Source organism: Phoenix dactylifera, chromosome 12, assembly GCF_051530095.1.
Source record: "Phoenix dactylifera cultivar Ajwa chromosome 12, Ajwa_hap1_PhDact_Kaust_v1.1, whole genome shotgun sequence".
Lineage (NCBI taxonomy): Eukaryota > Viridiplantae > Streptophyta > Magnoliopsida > Arecales > Arecaceae > Phoenix > Phoenix dactylifera.
This window is the reverse complement of record NC_143201.1, coordinates 20,783,702-20,801,021: the sequence shown is the minus strand read 5'-3', so window position 1 is coordinate 20,801,021 and position 17,320 is coordinate 20,783,702. Positions and strand designations below refer to the sequence as shown.

General features: G+C 41.4%; 3 protein-coding genes across 3 annotated transcripts; all 3 read left to right on the top strand.

Moving 5' to 3' along the window:
• The first annotated feature begins 3,796 nt into the window (after window positions 1–3,796).
• Window positions 3,797–8,203, top strand: LOC103701900 (UDP-glucuronate:xylan alpha-glucuronosyltransferase 2). The gene is made up of 3 exons (XM_008784118.5): window positions 3,797–4,256; window positions 4,660–5,263; window positions 7,020–8,203. The coding sequence occupies exons 1-3, from the start codon at window positions 4,071–4,073 to the stop codon at window positions 7,952–7,954; spliced, it is 1,725 nt and encodes a 574-aa protein (XP_008782340.3). The 5' UTR covers window positions 3,797–4,070; the 3' UTR covers window positions 7,955–8,203.
• Window positions 8,204–10,530: 2,327 nt separating this feature from the next.
• Window positions 10,531–14,760, top strand: LOC103701899 (putative LRR receptor-like serine/threonine-protein kinase At1g67720). Its single transcript, XM_088708848.2, has 8 exons — window positions 10,531–11,003; window positions 11,836–12,376; window positions 12,516–12,979; window positions 13,218–13,353; window positions 13,502–13,573; window positions 13,705–13,773; window positions 13,876–13,947; window positions 14,081–14,760. Exons 1-8 carry the CDS (start codon window positions 10,877–10,879, stop codon window positions 14,154–14,156), a joined length of 1,557 nt encoding a protein of 518 aa, XP_088564974.1. The 5' UTR covers window positions 10,531–10,876; the 3' UTR covers window positions 14,157–14,760.
• Window positions 14,761–16,470: 1,710 nt separating this feature from the next.
• On the top strand, window positions 16,471–16,984 carry LOC113462379 (calmodulin-like protein 5). The gene has a single exon (XM_026802508.3). The coding sequence runs from the start codon at window positions 16,530–16,532 to the stop codon at window positions 16,845–16,847; it is 318 nt and encodes a 105-aa protein (XP_026658309.3). The 5' UTR covers window positions 16,471–16,529; the 3' UTR covers window positions 16,848–16,984.
• Window positions 16,985–17,320: the final 336 nt, after the last annotated feature.

Here is a 17,320-nt window from a genome sequence, read left to right as displayed (position 1 = left end):
AACAAAAAAAGGGCAAAAGACAACAAATTCCGCATCCTTTTAGGCAGCTCCTTCTCCGTAACCCAAAGGCAATCTTCGAAGTGGTTGGTCATATACGATGTCACTCAGTCTAGAGCCCCATTGGCCTCTCTGTACACACGCTTGGCCTGTAAGGTTACATCGTCACAGATCATGATCCAGATATCTCGAAGCAAGGTGGGGCACCTACACATACCGCCAATGCTACTCTGGATCCAGCCAATAACCGTAGCCAATTACCCTCAAGCCGTACTGCTCTAGCCTGCAACACACGGTGAGCATGACCTAATCTGGCCCACGCCGTCCTTAGCTCAGCCTCCAAGACTAAGATGTTGAAGATCTGACAACCACCAGCCACAATCATCTTGAAATCTAGGCCTCTAAGATAAAGCCCACCTCTCTCCTATAGAGTCTATGCGTTTGCTGAGCAATGGATGAGCGAACAAGATGGCAGATGCACAAAAGGCGGTGATTCCAATTGAAACAATTTCTTTTACCTCATCATGTAATGTTTGATCGCTGATCTCCAGCTCCATTATCTCTCATGGACGATCAGCGATGCTCCACAAATGATTGCTACCATGTTGCCTGTTTCTCTGCAGACTATGTATCATCACAAATTCCAATCAGCGTTGATCTCCAGGTCCATTGTCTCTCATGAACGATCATCGATGCTCCATAAAGGATTGCTACCATGTTGCCCGTTTCTCTGCAAACTATATATGTATCATCACAAATTCCAACCATTTGATATAACAGCATCATGCAATGTAAATTCCTCTTGCTTATATCCTTGTGCACGCATGCCACATTCTTCTTTTTCCTGTATGAGACGCACATGTCCATTCTCTTGGTAACGTTTAAAGGCTTGCTGCATTTGAACTCTTTCCTTCATTCCTTGTCATTTATAGCCTAGTAGTTGCGACGTGCGTTTCATGGCAAGAGGCTGTGGGAGGCACAACTTTGGACCGCTCTATGATGGTCGACATATGTTATACATGAACGAAATGCTGAGGCTTAGAGTCATCCCATGGGGGTTGAAAGATGAGTTTCGGTGCTCGTTTTGTTCTTATTTTTGGGTGAGGGAGAGGGACAAATCGATTCCAAAAGCATCAGCTGTAGCCACTTTCCGTGCTCATTTGAAAACCCCAACTGCATCTAGTTTTGTTCCTCTGTCGCTCTTAAAGACCAACCATGGATGATAATGATAATGATTCCAAATTTTTTGTAGTGGAATGATGCTTTACCTCCCAACAACTTGTCACCATGAATATGTAATGGCTAGCTAGTTGGCAATCCAATAGCTACTGCGACAATTGCGTCACACTGAATGTGCAATGGTAAGATGCCTTATATGCATGATAGCCCTTGGGTTGCACTCACTTGCTGGACACTACACTCATGACGGCTACAGTATTGCAGCTTCCTACAACCTAAAACACCGAACAATTTCCTTAGCTATAATGGTTTGTCGGACATTATAAGTTTTAATGAACCAGATCCTCTACGGTGCGATCCATGCACCAAAAAGTGCTATGCATCTTTGGATGGTTGATTGCCTTAGCTATGATAGTTTGTCAGTTGCTACAATTTTTAATCAACCAAATCCTCCGCGGTGCGGTCCATGCACCGCAGAGTGCTGTGCATCCTTAGATGGTTGCCATTAGAAGATATTTATGGCATGGCACACACTTGTGGAGTACCTTATTTGATAGTTGTTTAATTATTTCTTGATGTCGGCTGCACAAGACTCTTCAGTGCTGTGCGTGCACCATAGAGGATCTGTGCTCATTTTCAATCACTAATACTAAAAGAATACTTAGCAACCCTAGATGGTAACATTGCAAAAACAATGCCTGCATGTCTTAAAAATTCACTAGAAATAACCTGTAATATCTCATCTACAATAGATAAGCCAGCTGCCTCATTTAGGTAACTCTTAAAAGAATTCTTTGATTCTGCAAACATGTCATATCTTCCCACCACTAGTAGAAGTTATATATATAAATACACACACACACACACACTTCTAACAAAACAATTAAGGGAGTATTATTGATTAGAATTATTGGAATGAAATATTTGGAAGAAAGTCTTCTAGTTTAAAGTCAAAATTGGCAAAACAAGAAGAGAATATCTCACCATATTTTATTGCAAGAAAACAAGATAGAAATATGATGTAGTAACCCTTTCTTTGAAATTAGATGGGGCTAATCTCCACCTTTCTATCCTACACCCACCCTACCACTCAAGGGTTGACCACAACCAGAATCAAATCTTTATTATTCTATCTAAGTAGCAAGAGGTGATACAGTTCACAAACACTAGCTAATGAGTGGTAATATGCCCTTATAGAATTGTAGCTCCCTAAATAATTAAATATTATCTTTTCAAGGAGCCATTAGGTGCCAACCAAGGCCTTGACTTTCATCTGCCTTCCAATGTAAAAGGCATAAGGAAACCAGCTAGAATGTATCTTTTTGTGGATTTGCAAATGAGCTGCTTGCCATATTACAGGGTGATCATATGACAAAATTAACTAGGCACATCATATCAACGTGTTCCACGATATAAGGTAGATAAAATGGACGAGACAGCCACTTGATTGATGAACTATCACCCATTCCGTTATTGAAAGTCTCTAACACGTCTCACAAGATCGAGATTGAACGATTCAGCAGTAGTGATCATCTATCAATCGATGCTTCAAGGACCAGTTGATTCCAAGTAGGAATCCGAAGGAGACAATACACCAAATTGCTACACCAAATGCTTGTGTGGCGACTTATCAAGCTTCCTCTTGCCTAACTAAAAGGCAAGATCGTATTAAATTTGGTAGGTTGTGATATCTAATGAAGCATTTAGCACAATAAAGAAGCTAGCAAGGTAGTTGTAGGGGTTGCTCTCACGTCTTGGTGGTCACAAAGTTGGCTCCCTCTTCTCTCTATATCTTTTTTAATTTTTTCTCTGGAGGATTTGGACTCTGCACCCAACTTGGATGGGCATCAAAGCCAAATGACCATGGTGAGTTCCTCCGTGGAATATATTTCTAGAATGCCCTTCCATCATATGTAATTAGATTCCGCGTCTATATATCTGACAGATATACAGAGTTAAGAAAGAAGTATGAGTACACATGGTCCTGTTACATTCCATGAAACCATGCATTGTATTCTCTTTGCATCTTCATTTGCTTCGTAATTAATGACAATCTTTGTTTCTGTAGATGAAATCATTGGTCGTCAAGTGATTACATGGATGAAGATAAATAGTAAATAATTGATAAGAGCTGATAGAAGAGAGAGAGAGAGAGCTATTATTATTATTTTTTTGCTATAACAGATGGCTCATATACTTCTATTATGGATACACGTTACGGAGTGCTTCAGGCAACTTTCTTTTCTCAACCCATAGGAAGAAAGCTATTATCTAGTAGTGAGATTTAGAAATTATTTTTTTAATAGCAAGAATAGAACTTTTATGTATTTTGATGTTAACCTTACAGACCTAGGTATTTGCAACTACAAATATGAACTTTTATGCATTTTTCTCTCGGGCACCAAAATATATGACCTATGCAGTTTGAGGACGGCCAATATAACATTGTATATGGGAAAAAATTACAATACTGTCATTCTTTAATATAATGATGCAATACTTATTTTTTGTTGGAATACAATGATGTAGTATAGTTCCTCACAAAAGGGCACCCGGTAGCAATTCCACCAACAGTATTATGAGAGCAAATAATGGGAAAGAAACCTCCTAAGGACAAAGCGCAGCAGCAAGGGAAAGAAGCCTTACTTGCCCCCATCCCATCTATGTCCGGCTAACCCAAGGGTACACCTAAATCAAAAGCAAATGACACATGGACCAGTCTTAATGCTCCCCCTCTATCTCTCTCTGTCTACATCCCAACCGCTTCGAAGCAAATACTTACGGTTCACATATGAACAAACGTACATTGCAAGCATAAAAGGATTTTAAAAACCAGGAGGCTTAGTTCCTCGCATGATCACATAGGGTGGCCAAGGACAAAGTCACTTCAGAGGATGGGCTTGGGAGGGGACGTGATGAAGGCCGCCGCGTCGAAAGCTCTGGTCATCAAGATCAACCTTGCCTTCCTTGCCTTCTTCCTTCTCGCCTACATTGCTCTCCTCTTCCAACCATCTATTCTCGGCCATGAGAATGCTGCCTCTCTCGTCCGGTGCTCCTTTCGCGATTGCCACACGAAGAAGGTAAGGTGAGTGCTGGTCCTAAGTTGTTTCACTTTCCAAATTAAAGATGAGAGAGCTTTTGCTCGTATTGCAGGGAAAAAATCCTTTAGAATTTAAGTAAACATGCAATCTTTATAGAAGAATATTTGCGAATTTTGTTGTTGTTTACAAATTTTCTGGTCAATCTGCTGCCTGATTCGTTCATTTCATCTCCTCATGAAATAAGTTGATGGGCAATAGTCTTCCTCTTTCTCAAAAAAAAAGAGGATTCACTGATTTGAACTCAAAAATATGAAACTCTCTCTCATTTATTATTTTGTTTGCCAGAGCAGCTCCACAAAGTAAACAATTCAGATCAGAATAATTAACTGATATCCATTCAATGAAAAGTTACTAACTAGAACTCGAATCTCAAAATTTGCAGGTGGAAAAAGAAATCAGTAAGAAGACAGCCGGAGAGAAGCGAGCAGCACTGAAGAAGGCTCCAAGTTTCCTCCAAGGATTGCATGGCAACGTGACTATCGGCTTGGTGAACATGGAAGATGATGAAGCGATTGATTGGGGTGCCTTGGGGAGAACTACAAAAGCAGATTTTGAGCAGGTATCCGAATTGTTTGAATGGAAGGACTTGTTCCCGGAGTGGGTCGATGAGGAGGAGGAGAATGAGGGGCCGGCATGTCCTGAGATCCCGATGCCGGACTTTTCGATGTACGATGAGATGGACGTGGTGGTGGCCGAGTTGCCATGCCGACGACCGGAGGATGGTTGGGTCCGGAATGTCTTCAGGCTGCAAGTTCACCTGGTCGTCGCGAACTTGGCGGTGAGGAGGGGAAGGAGGGACGGGCGAGGGATGGTGAAGGTGGTGTTCCTTGGTGCATGCCAGCCGATGATGGAGCTATTCCGGTGCGACGATTTGGTGGGGAGGGAGGGAGAGTGGTGGATATATGAAGCTCCGGCAGGGAGATTGGAGGAGAAGGTGGCGTTGCCGGTGGGCTCTTGCAAGCTGGCCTTGCCATTGTGGAGAGAAGGTAACCCCTCCTTTTCTCTAATTATTTGTTCAGTGTCCCTTTCTTCCTTTAGTTTTGGGTCCCTTGGGAATTTTTTTTTAGCTGGATGTTCAGATACCGCACACACGTCTCCGGTAGGGTTCTTCCAGTATATTTATTAAATCACTGGAACTTAATTGCGGTGCATGCATGGAGTTCAACCCAGTGTGGACTCCTCCATGTTCGATGGAAAGGAGTGGATTTGGGTCATAAAGAGTTTGTGAGTAGTCGAGTCAATAAAATTGTGGAAGAAGGGGCGTAAAACAAATAGTTTACTACTGAACTCCAAATTACAATGAAATAGTCGGCGGCATGAAAGGAAAAAATTGTCACTTATACTGCACACTAGGTTTTATATATAAAATTTTAGCGCTTGGTATGGGGTCATCCATCAGCCAGGACATGTTCTGCATCTATTTGGTAAAAGGTCATGATCAAGAGGATTCTTTCAGGACCAATGAATTGCTCGGCAGTTTGCATGTAAGTACTAAAAAAATCTTATAGAATTATACATAATTATAGTTGCCCAAATATCATTTGTCTTGAGAAAAATAAAATGCACGTTTGAGCCACATTTGGAGAGAGTCCAATAGATAGGGATGGGGATGAGACTAGTGTCGTAGGATAAATCAATTATGCCATCATATACTTGGTGATGAAAACCAAATTTATGTTAGTTTTAGTGTTGGGAGCTGCATTCATGCAAAGAAAAACTTATAGACTAATGACATAGGACTGTTTCTTGTCTTTTTTTTATTGACATATTATTTTATTTCAGTTGTAACTCAATGATTCAAAGATCACATTTTTTTTTATATTTAATTCGAAGCCAGGACCCATTAGTGCTGTCACGAACCTCTGTGGTTTGAAAATCTTTGGCTAAGCACATGTTTTCTAGACTTGCAATTGCCAGAAAAACTGAGGATTGTACGATATCACTATCTAATTAAAGCTTTTGCATCTTTTTTTTCAATTTTTTTAAACTTAGCAAAAGAAATATCCAATTAATTACTTTTCTTTGATGATTCAAAGATCGCGCTTTTCCATAAGTTAGCTGGACTCATTAGTGCTGTCATGCCACGTACCTCTCCCCTGGCTTGAAAATTTTTGGCTAAGCACATGCATTCATTCGATACCTGTAATTGCCAGGAACACTTACACGGTTCAAGAGCTTTTTATGTCCTTTTTTTAAAATTTATTTTAAACTGAAAAAAAGAAATATCCAATTAGTTTTCTTTTTACATGCAAAGGATCAGTTGGTAAAATGTTATACCATTATTAAAATTTAAATCACAATGAATCCTTGAAAAACTGCATCGATCACCAACATCCACCCTCTTTTATTATGGAGTTAGTAAGCAGAAATTATTAGTAAGACTAAGGCCAGCTTAAAAGCAAAGACATCACACGGTAGTTAGGTGTGGAAGATTTGGCTTTTCGTCCAAATCAAAAGGTACTTGTCTCCTTTCTTCTAGTAGAAGCATCCATTACTTAACCCTATCCTCTCTAATAAATTAGAACTACTTCGAACGAGACCTCCCATTATTAGTTCAACAACTAGTACTGCACGAGGCGGTGCCAAGACTTCCAATTGGATCTTTTAAAAAAAACGGGCACATGCACTCAAAGTTAGGTGCCACAATTATTCCCCCGTGGACCGGATCAAAAGCCTGATGCAGTATATGTAATCTTCTTAGCATCACCGTTGCATTTTAGTATTGCATTAAAATTTGTGCAGGGACCAACGAGGAGTACGACGTGTCGAAGTTGGCCGTTCCGGTGAACCCGCACCGGCGGGAGGCCTACGCGACGGTCCTCCACTCCTCCGACAGCTACGTCTGCGGCGCGATCACCCTCGCCCAGAGCATCCTCAAGACCGGCTCCACCCGCGACCTCGTCCTCCTCCACGACAAGTCCATCTCCCAGCCCAAGCTCCAGGCGCTCGTCGCCGCCGGCTGGACCCTCCGGGAGATCGAGCGCATCCGCAACCCCCGCGCCGAGAAGGACTCCTACAACGAGTACAACTACAGCAAGCTCCGACTCTGGCAGCTTACCGAGTACCATAAGGTCGTCTTCGTCGACTCCGACATCATCGTCCTCCGCAACCTCGACCTCCTCTTCCACTTCCCGCAGATGTCCGCCACCGGCAACGACGGCGTCATGTTCAACTCCGGCATCATGGTCATCGAGCCGTCGAACTGCACCTTCAGAACCCTAATGGGACGCCGGAAGGACGTCGTCTCGTACAACGGCGGCGACCAGGGGTTCCTCAACGAGGTGTTCGTCTGGTGGCACCGCCTGCCGAGGAGGGTGAACTTCTTGAAGAACTTCTGGGCGAACACCACGCTGGAGGCCAGCATGAAGAACCACCTCTTCGCCGCCGAGCCGCCGAAGCTGTATTCGATACATTATCTCGGGCTGAAGCCATGGCTGTGCTATCGAGACTACGACTGTAACTGGAACATCGAGGACCAGCGGGTGTACGCGAGCGACGTGGCGCACCGGCGGTGGTGGAGGCTGCACGACGAGATGGATGAGGGGCTGCGGGCGTTCTGCGGGCTCTCGCCGCAGAGGAGGATTGACCTGGACTGGGACCGGAAGACTGCGGCGGAGATGGGGTTCCCGGACGGCCACTGGAAGCTCCACATCTCGGACTGGAGGCAGAATGTGTGAAGATGTGGGAGAAGAAGGATAGATCGCGAAAAACACAAACTCTGTTGCTGTTAGCTGACATCAGTTGGAGTTCGTTTTGTTTGAGTTCGTTGGTGCATAGAATACTTTATATCTTTTGAAAGATTCATCTTTGAAGGGTCGGGGCTTGGGACGGTTTCCATTTTGCATTGGGCTGCACGTAAAGCCTCACATTGATGCAGGAAATGACAGGAGAAAGTTCAGAATAAACAGTTTCATCAATTCTGACAATTTTAGGAAGATGAGAATGGGTCTCATACCACGCTAGCTCTTTTTGATAGATCAAGGATGTTGATTCATTAGCCCTTTCTCTGTTACTCCCTTGACTCATAGTTCAGTTATTTTACCTGGTCTCAAGCTATTAGTAGGGCTGTTAAACGAGCTTCCTGCCCCGGCCAGCTCGTGTTCGGCTCGAAATTTGGCTCGAAGTTATGCCTGCTAGACTAGCAAAAGAGCTGAGCTAGAACTAGGCTTAGCTCATTTGACGTCAACTTGGTTATATATATATATATATATATATTCATAAATATATACCTACATATACACACATATATATATATATATAATATTTAGGTTATAAATATCTAATATACATTAATATAATTTATATAGAATGAAATATATTTTAACTTTAGAATTAAGATATAATGGAGATAATTAGCTTAATTGAATTATATAAATAATAGTCATTAAGATTTTATGTAGTCATGTACTCATCAAATCTATTAAATGAGTTGTTTGTGAGCAAAATTAAGATATAATTAAATAAAAGTAAATCTATCAAATCTATTGAACAAAATTAAGATATAATTGAGATAATGGCTTGATTATAAAGTAGCTAAATTTAGGTTAGGCTTGGCCTGCTCATATTCCGCTCGTTTATGTTCTTGGCTATTAGAGTTCGCCCGATCAAATTCCCACCTAAATTGATCATTGGATTGGATTGCTAGAATCTAGCTTTCAACTGAACTTATGGAGAACTAAACAATAATGTTGTGCTTGATTCTTGAATAGTTTTAATCAATATATTTGAATAGACACTTATTTCTCATTAATCAGCTTAAATTATCTGGCTTCTTCTTCCAAAGTTTTAAAAATTAAACTACTACCAATAACTATCTAGATTTTGTTCGAGAGCGGAAAAAGTTTATTGGCTAAATAAATTTGAATAAAGTTGAGAAACTGAACTTTATTTAATTTTTTTTCATGTTTACCGAGGAACCAAATTTCAGTCTAAGTTGAAAACCTGATCGGACGTTTAGATGGATAAATGGTTCTACTCCATCAAGTTATTTTGAAAAATTTGTTCATGAAAATTAAGTTTTGCCAATCATTTATCCACAAAATTTCTTCCTATGATTTAATGATCTTCAGTTTTTCAAAATATTTGTTTTTTGAGAAACGTAAAATGTTTTTTTTTTTTGGATGAAACGGGCATTTCATACAACACGGGTACGAATACACCCAATAGAGTCAGAAAACAAAAGGCTCCGAAGAGCTCCGGGCAACTCATACTCGCCTGACCATAGGGTGCCTCCTGAGTGGCTCGCAACATATGCCGCCACCCAATCGGCCGCCCCATTGGCCTCGCGATATACATGCATGGCCTGGAACCTAATCTCCCTCGCCATATCCCAAATGTCACGGATCAGAGGGTGAACTCCCCCATAGCTGCACGAGCCCTTTCGGACCCAACTGATCACAGTAGTAGAATCTCCCTCTAACAGGAACGTAAAATGTTTTCAACTATATATTTCCTATTCAGGTATAACCAGCTATTCTGACTTTATGAGTCGGAGATCGATGTGATTGACAGCACATGGATACCAGAAATTTGGGATAACTGACATGCCACCACATCTAGAGGGGCCAATTTCTCTCAAAACAAGAAAAAAAAAAGTTAATTAATTGGTAGACTGATTGGATAAAATGATAGCTAGGTATCCATAAATATACTTTTCAAAGTCAATAACTTGGGATTGGAAGTGCCTGCTAACCATTTTCACTTCTATCATTGGACCTCCTCATTGTATTTAATAAAATATGATTCATTTCCTTTTGTTAGCCTGATTTTTATTATCAAATTAATTTTTATCCTTTTCAATATATATTTCTGTATGTGGGTCTGTAGCTTGATCTCATTCATTCGTTATGCATGAGATTTGATTTCTATCGACATCATTCAACTTTTATTTTGTTTAAATCATGTCATAAAAATTAAAATTCTTTTATCAGTCTTTTCCTTTTTTATATTTTTGCAAGTTATTAACCAAGACAAGATTGAAAATTCAGAAACTTATTATTCTCTCCTTATAATATGTCAAAATTGTAAATTTAAATTAATTTTATATAATTGTAAACTAATTTTTTATAATCAAACCATTACTTATAATGTATAACATATATCAAGCATTGCACAGGTTTTTGGCTTGTCGACATAGACGTTGTATCTATCAGCAATTCTCGTACACTGAATCAAATGTATCCTCATGAGATATACCTTTCTCTTCCATGTGCATCACAGCCAAAGGTGACATATTGGGCTCTTTCCTTGGCAAGCAACATTTTGCAGTCTACGGGATCACACCCGTTTATCAATTATATATCTGTTCCTCTGCTGCGATCACAGCCATCCATTGCATACCTTTCCCCACTCACGTGTGACATTCACGTGCCAAGCGAGAAAGATGGTAGTCGTCCATGTCTCATGTTTGACCAGGTCCATCCATGCTTTATTTAGACCCCATCAAAACCAACATCTCTCCACATGTCAAAACTACAGGCATGACATGAAAGAAATCCTCTTCTTTGGGGTCTCCTTCCACAGCCCCGTCCTTCCTCTTGGCCCATACGACGCTTGTTTGCTCGGCCGGGGCCTCCCTTCTCGGCCCCTCGTTGTTATGAATGATGTCTCTCTCCGCCCTCCTCGTCCTCCTCCTATGCCTTCTCACGTCCGTCCCTCCCTCTCTCCCTGATGCCACTTCTCCTCCTAGAGGTAACAAAATAACAATACCCTTCTCAGCTGAGAGATGAAGTACCTCTCTGCTCGCTACCTTCTTGTTTGGTTTCTTTGTGCTTCTTGTCCCTGTGGAGATTGTGGAAATCTCACCTCGTCTCCTGTGCTAATATTGGTCATAATATTAGCCTCTGCGTGGGCTGCTGGCATAATCCTCAATTGACCACCACCTTAGAATTTTATGCCTTCCTTTCTGAGCAGCCTTTCTGTTAGATTGGTGCTTTCATGGCTAACCATGTCTACATGGAGCAAGGCTTGACTATTAACATTCAAACAAAACAGTGATGAGAACAAAACCATGCATGTTGATTTGCTAAAAGAAACATATGTGGGAATTTTATCTTTGTTAGCAACAAAAGCCATCTTTCTTCTCTTGGCAAAGGAAAAGGCTGCACCACCCACCTAGCTGAGCAGGGGATTGACCCTTTCCCCCTGCAACAGGCCAGTTCCAGTCCTTTATAGCTGGATTACAAATTGGATCTCAGGACAGGATTCAGCCCCACTCCTTTGTCATTCTCTTGCTTGGCCAAATAGTCGGCTTCTTTGTTGTCACATAGTATTGTAAGAGGCGACAGATGTTTTGGATTGTTATCATGCCAGTTTATTGGTTGTCACCTTCAAACAAATACATACGCATAGCCTTGGTTTCAAGCTTTCGCAGAACTTGTCCAATTCATTCAGCAACATAATTCTACTTCTGCTTGTTTTCATTCTTATATGTGGCTAAGGATTATCCCAAAAGAACCGTATATGAATCCTTCTAATTCTTCTTTGTCGATAGTTTTTATTAACAAGAAGGTTTACGCTGTTGGTTGTGCTTGCATTCAGCCCATGTTATGATCCACAGGTTACTTCATCAACTGTGGCGCGTCCAAGGAGGAGACGTTAAGTGGAATCCGATGGACATCAGACACAGAATTTATAAGTGTCGGGAATGTATCCGAGATCAAAGTTGCAGGTGTTGTGCCCATACTTTCTCAAGTAAGGTATTTCCCCGACAAGTCGGCTCGAAAGTACTGCTTTGTGTTCCCCGTCAACAAAGAAGGCAAGTACTTGGTCCGAACAACATACTACTATGGAGGCTTCGATGGTGGCTCGGAGCCCCCGGTGTTCGATCAAATCATTGAAGGTACGAAATGGAGCACCGTTAACACGAGTGCACACTATGCCAATGGTCTCACCTCCTACTACGAGATCATTGTGGTAGCACAAGGGAAGACATTAAGCGTGTGCTTGGCTAGGAATAATCACACAGTCTCAAGCCCGTTCATCTCCGCCGTCGAGTTGGTGAATTTAGAGGATTCCATGTACAACTCAACCAGTTTCTCAAAGTATGCACTAAGTACGGTGGCCCGCCACTGCTTTGGCTCCTACGGTCGAATCATGAGGTATGGAATTTATTCCTGCAGATTTACGTCCATCATTAGTCAATGGTTCGAGCTCTTGGATCGTTATCATCGATTGCAAAGAATTCGATGCCCAGCCTAACATGCATGGTGATCAAAACAATGTGGATTTCGTAACTAGCCATCCAGATGATCCATTCAACCGATACTGGGAGCCTTTTGAAGATGAAAATCCAGTGGTCGACTGCCATTCGAATGTGTCGTCGAAGGACTTTTGGAACTTCCCACCGGCGAAGGCGATGCAGAAAGCTCTCACAACCAGCAGGGGGAAGGAACTCGTCGTCAAATGGCCGGCTGCAGCACTCCCTAGTGCTATCTACTATGTGGCACTCTACTTCCAGGACAACCGAACCCCGAGCCCGTTCAGCTGGAGGACGTTCGACGTGTCGGTGAACGGCAAGGACTTCTACAAAGGCCTCAATGTTTCTACTGCAGGTGTCATGGTCTTCGGGACACGGTGGCCGCTCTCGGGGCAGACCCAAATCACGTTGACACCTCATGGGAATTCCCCTGTTGGGCCACTCATCAATGCCGGAGAGATTCTTCAGGTGGTGCCTCTTGGTGGGAGGACTCGCACTAGAGATGGTAATCAGCTCCATCTACTCATATGATTGTTTTTTCTCTTTATCTCTCTCTCTCTCTCTCTCTTCCAATCATCCATGGTAATGCTCCATTATGATCGATCAATGTAGTCCCATATTTGGAAGACCATAAATTAAATCCAAACAGGTTGCTAAGAATTGATCACCTTTGAAGTAAGCATGCACTTGGTGCTAGAATTTGATTCAGCTGTCGAAGTCGAGCATATCTTTGTCTTCTGCAGTGATTGCGATGGAGGAGCTTGCAAGAAGGTTTGACAAACCACCGCCGGATTGGAGAGGAGATCCTTGCTTGCCATCTTCGCATTCATGGACCGGAGTGTATTGTGTGGGATCCGATATTCTCCGAGTAGTCAAGCTGTGAGTTCAAAACATCAAACCAGAAGATACTGATCAAAAGTTTCCTGTCATTCAACTTAAGATCTGTTAGAGTTTGACACTCGAGCTTTCATCATTGTCCAGTTAGTGCAGATCATGATAGCATGACTTCGCATTGGCTCTGTTGCAGGGACTTGACAGACCATGGCATTTCAGGGACGCTGCCTGACATCATTAACGACTTAACGGCACTGACGCACATGTAAGAACGCTTCCTCGAATGCCTTCGCACTACGCTTCTGAATTCCTTTGATGATGCCATATGAATTCATTTTTGTTATGTAATGAATTCTTGATGCTGAGATGAACTGACTGAAAGACTGGCGCTTGCAGTTGGCTCGGTGGGAACAAACTCTCTGGTTCCATCCCGGACATGACCAATCTAAATAACTTGGTTTCCTTGTAAGCTCAGACAACCTCAATATTACCTGTTTGCTTTGATGATTCACTAACTCAAGGCCTTTCTCTCTGCTTGATGGTGTTCTTGGGTTTTACCAATGGAAGGCGCTTGTCAAAAAATGAGTTCACTGGAGAAATCCCTCCATGGCTCGGAAAGCTCGAAATCCTTAAAGAGTTGTGAGTATTGAAATTCCTGTGATTTGCATGAAGAATTATACTATGAACTTCAAATATTCCATGTGCTCCACAAGATTGCATACTATGCAAGCTCTTGAGTGTTTGCTTTCTCTTTATATTCCCTCGGCCGCAGGCACCTCCAAGAGAATAAGTTTACAGGCAAGGCTCCTGAGAGCCTGAGAGGCAGGAGTGGACTAGATCTGCAGTAAGTGCAGTCCTTAACTTTTTAGCTATTTGTCTGGACAAATCTCTTAGTTTTCGTGACTTGTCATGGTAATGCAGGCTTAGTTCAGAAAATCAATTTGACAAGAGCTAATCAAAGATGGATGATCCCGGGAGTGCCGAAATGTTCTCAAACTCTTCTTGCTCATGCAAAGCTTGAGACTGATTTTTTCCTTCAAACACTTCAGGTTGGTCTCAAGGCAGGAAGAGAGTGGAATGAGGACACTATACTTGCATTTGTAATTATGAAGTGCTCTTCTTGAAACCCTTTGCTTTGTTAATTAGTTGAATGCAATCTGAAAATCCGGTGCACCATATAATCGCCCAATATATGTATGTATTAATATAAGTAATGCAACTTTCTTTTGTAGTGTCTCTCAAAAGAATTTTTTGCTCTCTCAGAAACCTTTTTGGAGAGGAAAGAGAATATCTCTTTCCCTGGAAATCTATTACTTTCTTCTAATTGTTTTAAAGAAATATGCTCTCTCCTGTGTAAAGTGTATATTTTTTTTTCCTTATCTTCCTTATTCAACCATGCATAACACCCACTGTGATAGAATCATCTGCTTTGGGCACTGATATGTGCCTTTACAGGTCAGTTGTGAGGAGATGAAGTTTCCTAGTCAAGATAATTAAGAGAAAGGACTAGTAGAAAGATTTTAGGAGAAAAGCTGGATAAGTAATAATTGAATTTATTAAATCAATCTAGAATAAATGCATCCATGAGCCTTGGAAAATAAAATATCTAATAATTCAGACTGAGTAACCACCACAATCATCTATAAAGGTAGGACTTTTTCATTTCTATCATTCTATGCTTTAGAACTTTCCTTCAATGTTTGCTCTAAAATGAAATCAAATCTATTATAAAAGGTTGCTTTTTTTTTCTGCTAGCTAGCTTCTGATGAAACCCAAGCCTATAGAATAGGGCCCACATATCTAGTCAGCAGAATATTAGGCATTTCCAACAGCAGATAAGACTCTAGAGTCCAAGCATTTGCTTAATGAAACTTGTACTCAATCTCCCCCTCTCTTTGTAATCTCCTTCTGCCAACTACCACTTGCTCTGCAACCTTTCATTTATCTAATAAAGTATGGGCGAAGTTTCTCACTTCCTCCATATTTCATCAAAAAAAAAAGGGGTCAAATATGCTTTATAGGCACGAGAGATAATGAAACAATTGTTAATATGCTCTGATCTCTTTATCTGAAACTTCCTACCATTGTCGACTTCTCCAGAACTTCTAATGTTAAAAAGAGTTCAAATCTTATTCTCAAAACGGATTATATTCAACAAAGATAGGTAGACAAAGACCTCGAGCAAACTTTAAGCCACTACAACATGCTCCACGTCACACTCTTCTGATTTAAGCCATGATGTATCTCATCCCATCCTGTTTTTCCATGTGCAGCAAACTTGCACTTTATATGATTCTATTCCTCCTTATGACCCACAGCAGGCCCAGTTCATCTCCTTTTAGACTAGAGGACCAGAATTTGGAGGCCACTTGTTCAAAGATTCCATAGGTTCGGCCTTTCAATGATTGAAGCTTTAGACTCATATTAGTTGTGTACTTTTTAATTGCAACCTAAAAATCATCTAGTATCTTAGTGGAAAACATAATCCTTAAACAATTCTCTTCACTTGAAAGCCACCTACCCATCCGCAACTGAGAGACATCCGGGCCATGGTTTGTAATGGGATGGTGATCCAAGCGAGGCATGTATTCAGGGAGGCCAAGGGGACCACGGATTGGGTGGCTTCCTTTGTTGCTGACCACTCATGAGACCACCTATAGGTGGGTGAGGCGGAGTTGCCTAGTGCTCTCCGTGATATATTACTTTTTAACTTTTTTTGGATGTGTCCGTACACGTTATATATGATACTTCCGTTTTAGCAAAAGAAAAAGAAAAAAAAAAGGAGAAAAAGAAGAAGAAAAGAAAGAAGCAGCAGCAAAGCCACCTGCCAAATAAGACGGGTGCAAGAAGTTAGGCATGAAGAAGATTCCTCCATAGACTAGACTGTAAGAGCATAGAACAGTGAAATAAGTTTGCAAATTGCCCATGCCCTTCATGCTTACATGACCTCAATCACTTTGTGACACTTAATAATGCAGTCAAGAAATTTGATCAGATCTGCCGAACTAGAAATGCAAACTAGTCTTATTAATTTAGCAAAAAATAACGCATGTCTAATACTTGATGACTTTCTAGATAACGAGGAATAAAGGGAACCAGAAAGATGGCGACAGTCGATGCTTTGTAAAAAAGATCACGCGGAAATACTTTTTAGGTAAGGAAAGTTGCACCACCGAGGATCTGAACTTTATAAATAAGCTAGACTTAATTGTGAGCAGCAGATGCACATTGCCTTCCAAATTGCGACATATTTAGCTATCATGGCTATCAAGCATACGCGTTCTGCCAACGGGGAGATGACAGTGGAAGACTTCAAGGAGTGGCTAAAGAACTTTGACAAAGATAAGGATGGACGCATTAGTAGAGATGAACTACGTGAGGCCATCCGTAGCAAAGGAGGGAGGTTCACCACCTGGAAGAGCAGCCGTGGGATCCGGCAGGCCGACTCGAATCGCAACGGGTTCATCGATGATGCCGAGATTGATAACCTTGTGGCGTTTGCACAGAAACACTTGGGCATGAAGATCGTCCCATATTAGCTCCTGGACCAGATAGTTTGATTGCTATATAAACTAGTATGGTCTTATCTACCAGTTGGACAGTATGTTTTAGTTGCATACTAGTATTGTGATCATATGTTTTCCACTCCAAACGTGACTTGTGTGGCATGGTATTGTGAAAGGCATTGCATCATATTTGTCAATGATTTTTCTTAATTTTTATATAAAAGGGTGCAGATGGTAGGTGGGGAGAATATATGACTTTGTATAATGTAATTTGCTTTCGTTCTTGTGTGTTTCTTCTGATTGTGTGTAGTTTAAAGTAATGTTATGTCTCAAGAACTGTTTGATGCTGTGCTTCAGCGTTGGATCCTAGAGTTGGCTACAAGAGGGACATAATTAATAAGCGAAAAAATTAGGGGGAGAAAAGGTAAGTCTCAGTAAAGGGGGAGACGAGGCAGAAGATAAGAAGATTGTTTTCTTTTCTTTTTTTTTGGGATGTGATTGGGGGG

Bases quoted from the DNA above. Each gene is read 5' to 3' on its own strand.
- LOC103701900 (XM_008784118.5), top strand. From the start codon at position 4,071: ATGGGCTTGGGAGGGGACGTGATGAAGGCCGCCGCGTCGAAAGCTCTG. The intron at 4,257-4,659 runs GTAAGGTGAGTG...CAAAATTTGCAG, and splicing joins GCGATTGCCACACGAAGAAG to GTGGAAAAAGAAATCAGTAA. The intron at 5,264-7,019 runs GTAACCCCTCCT...AAATTTGTGCAG, and splicing joins CTTGCCATTGTGGAGAGAAG to GGACCAACGAGGAGTACGAC.
- LOC103701899 (XM_088708848.2), top strand. From the start codon at position 10,877: ATGATGTCTCTCTCCGCCCTCCTCGTCCTCCTCCTATGCCTTCTCACG. The intron at 13,354-13,501 runs GTGAGTTCAAAA...GCTCTGTTGCAG, and splicing joins ATTCTCCGAGTAGTCAAGCT to GGACTTGACAGACCATGGCA. The intron at 13,574-13,704 runs GTAAGAACGCTT...TGGCGCTTGCAG, and splicing joins TTAACGGCACTGACGCACAT to TTGGCTCGGTGGGAACAAAC.
- LOC113462379 (XM_026802508.3), top strand. From the start codon at position 16,530: ATGCACATTGCCTTCCAAATTGCGACATATTTAGCTATCATGGCTATC.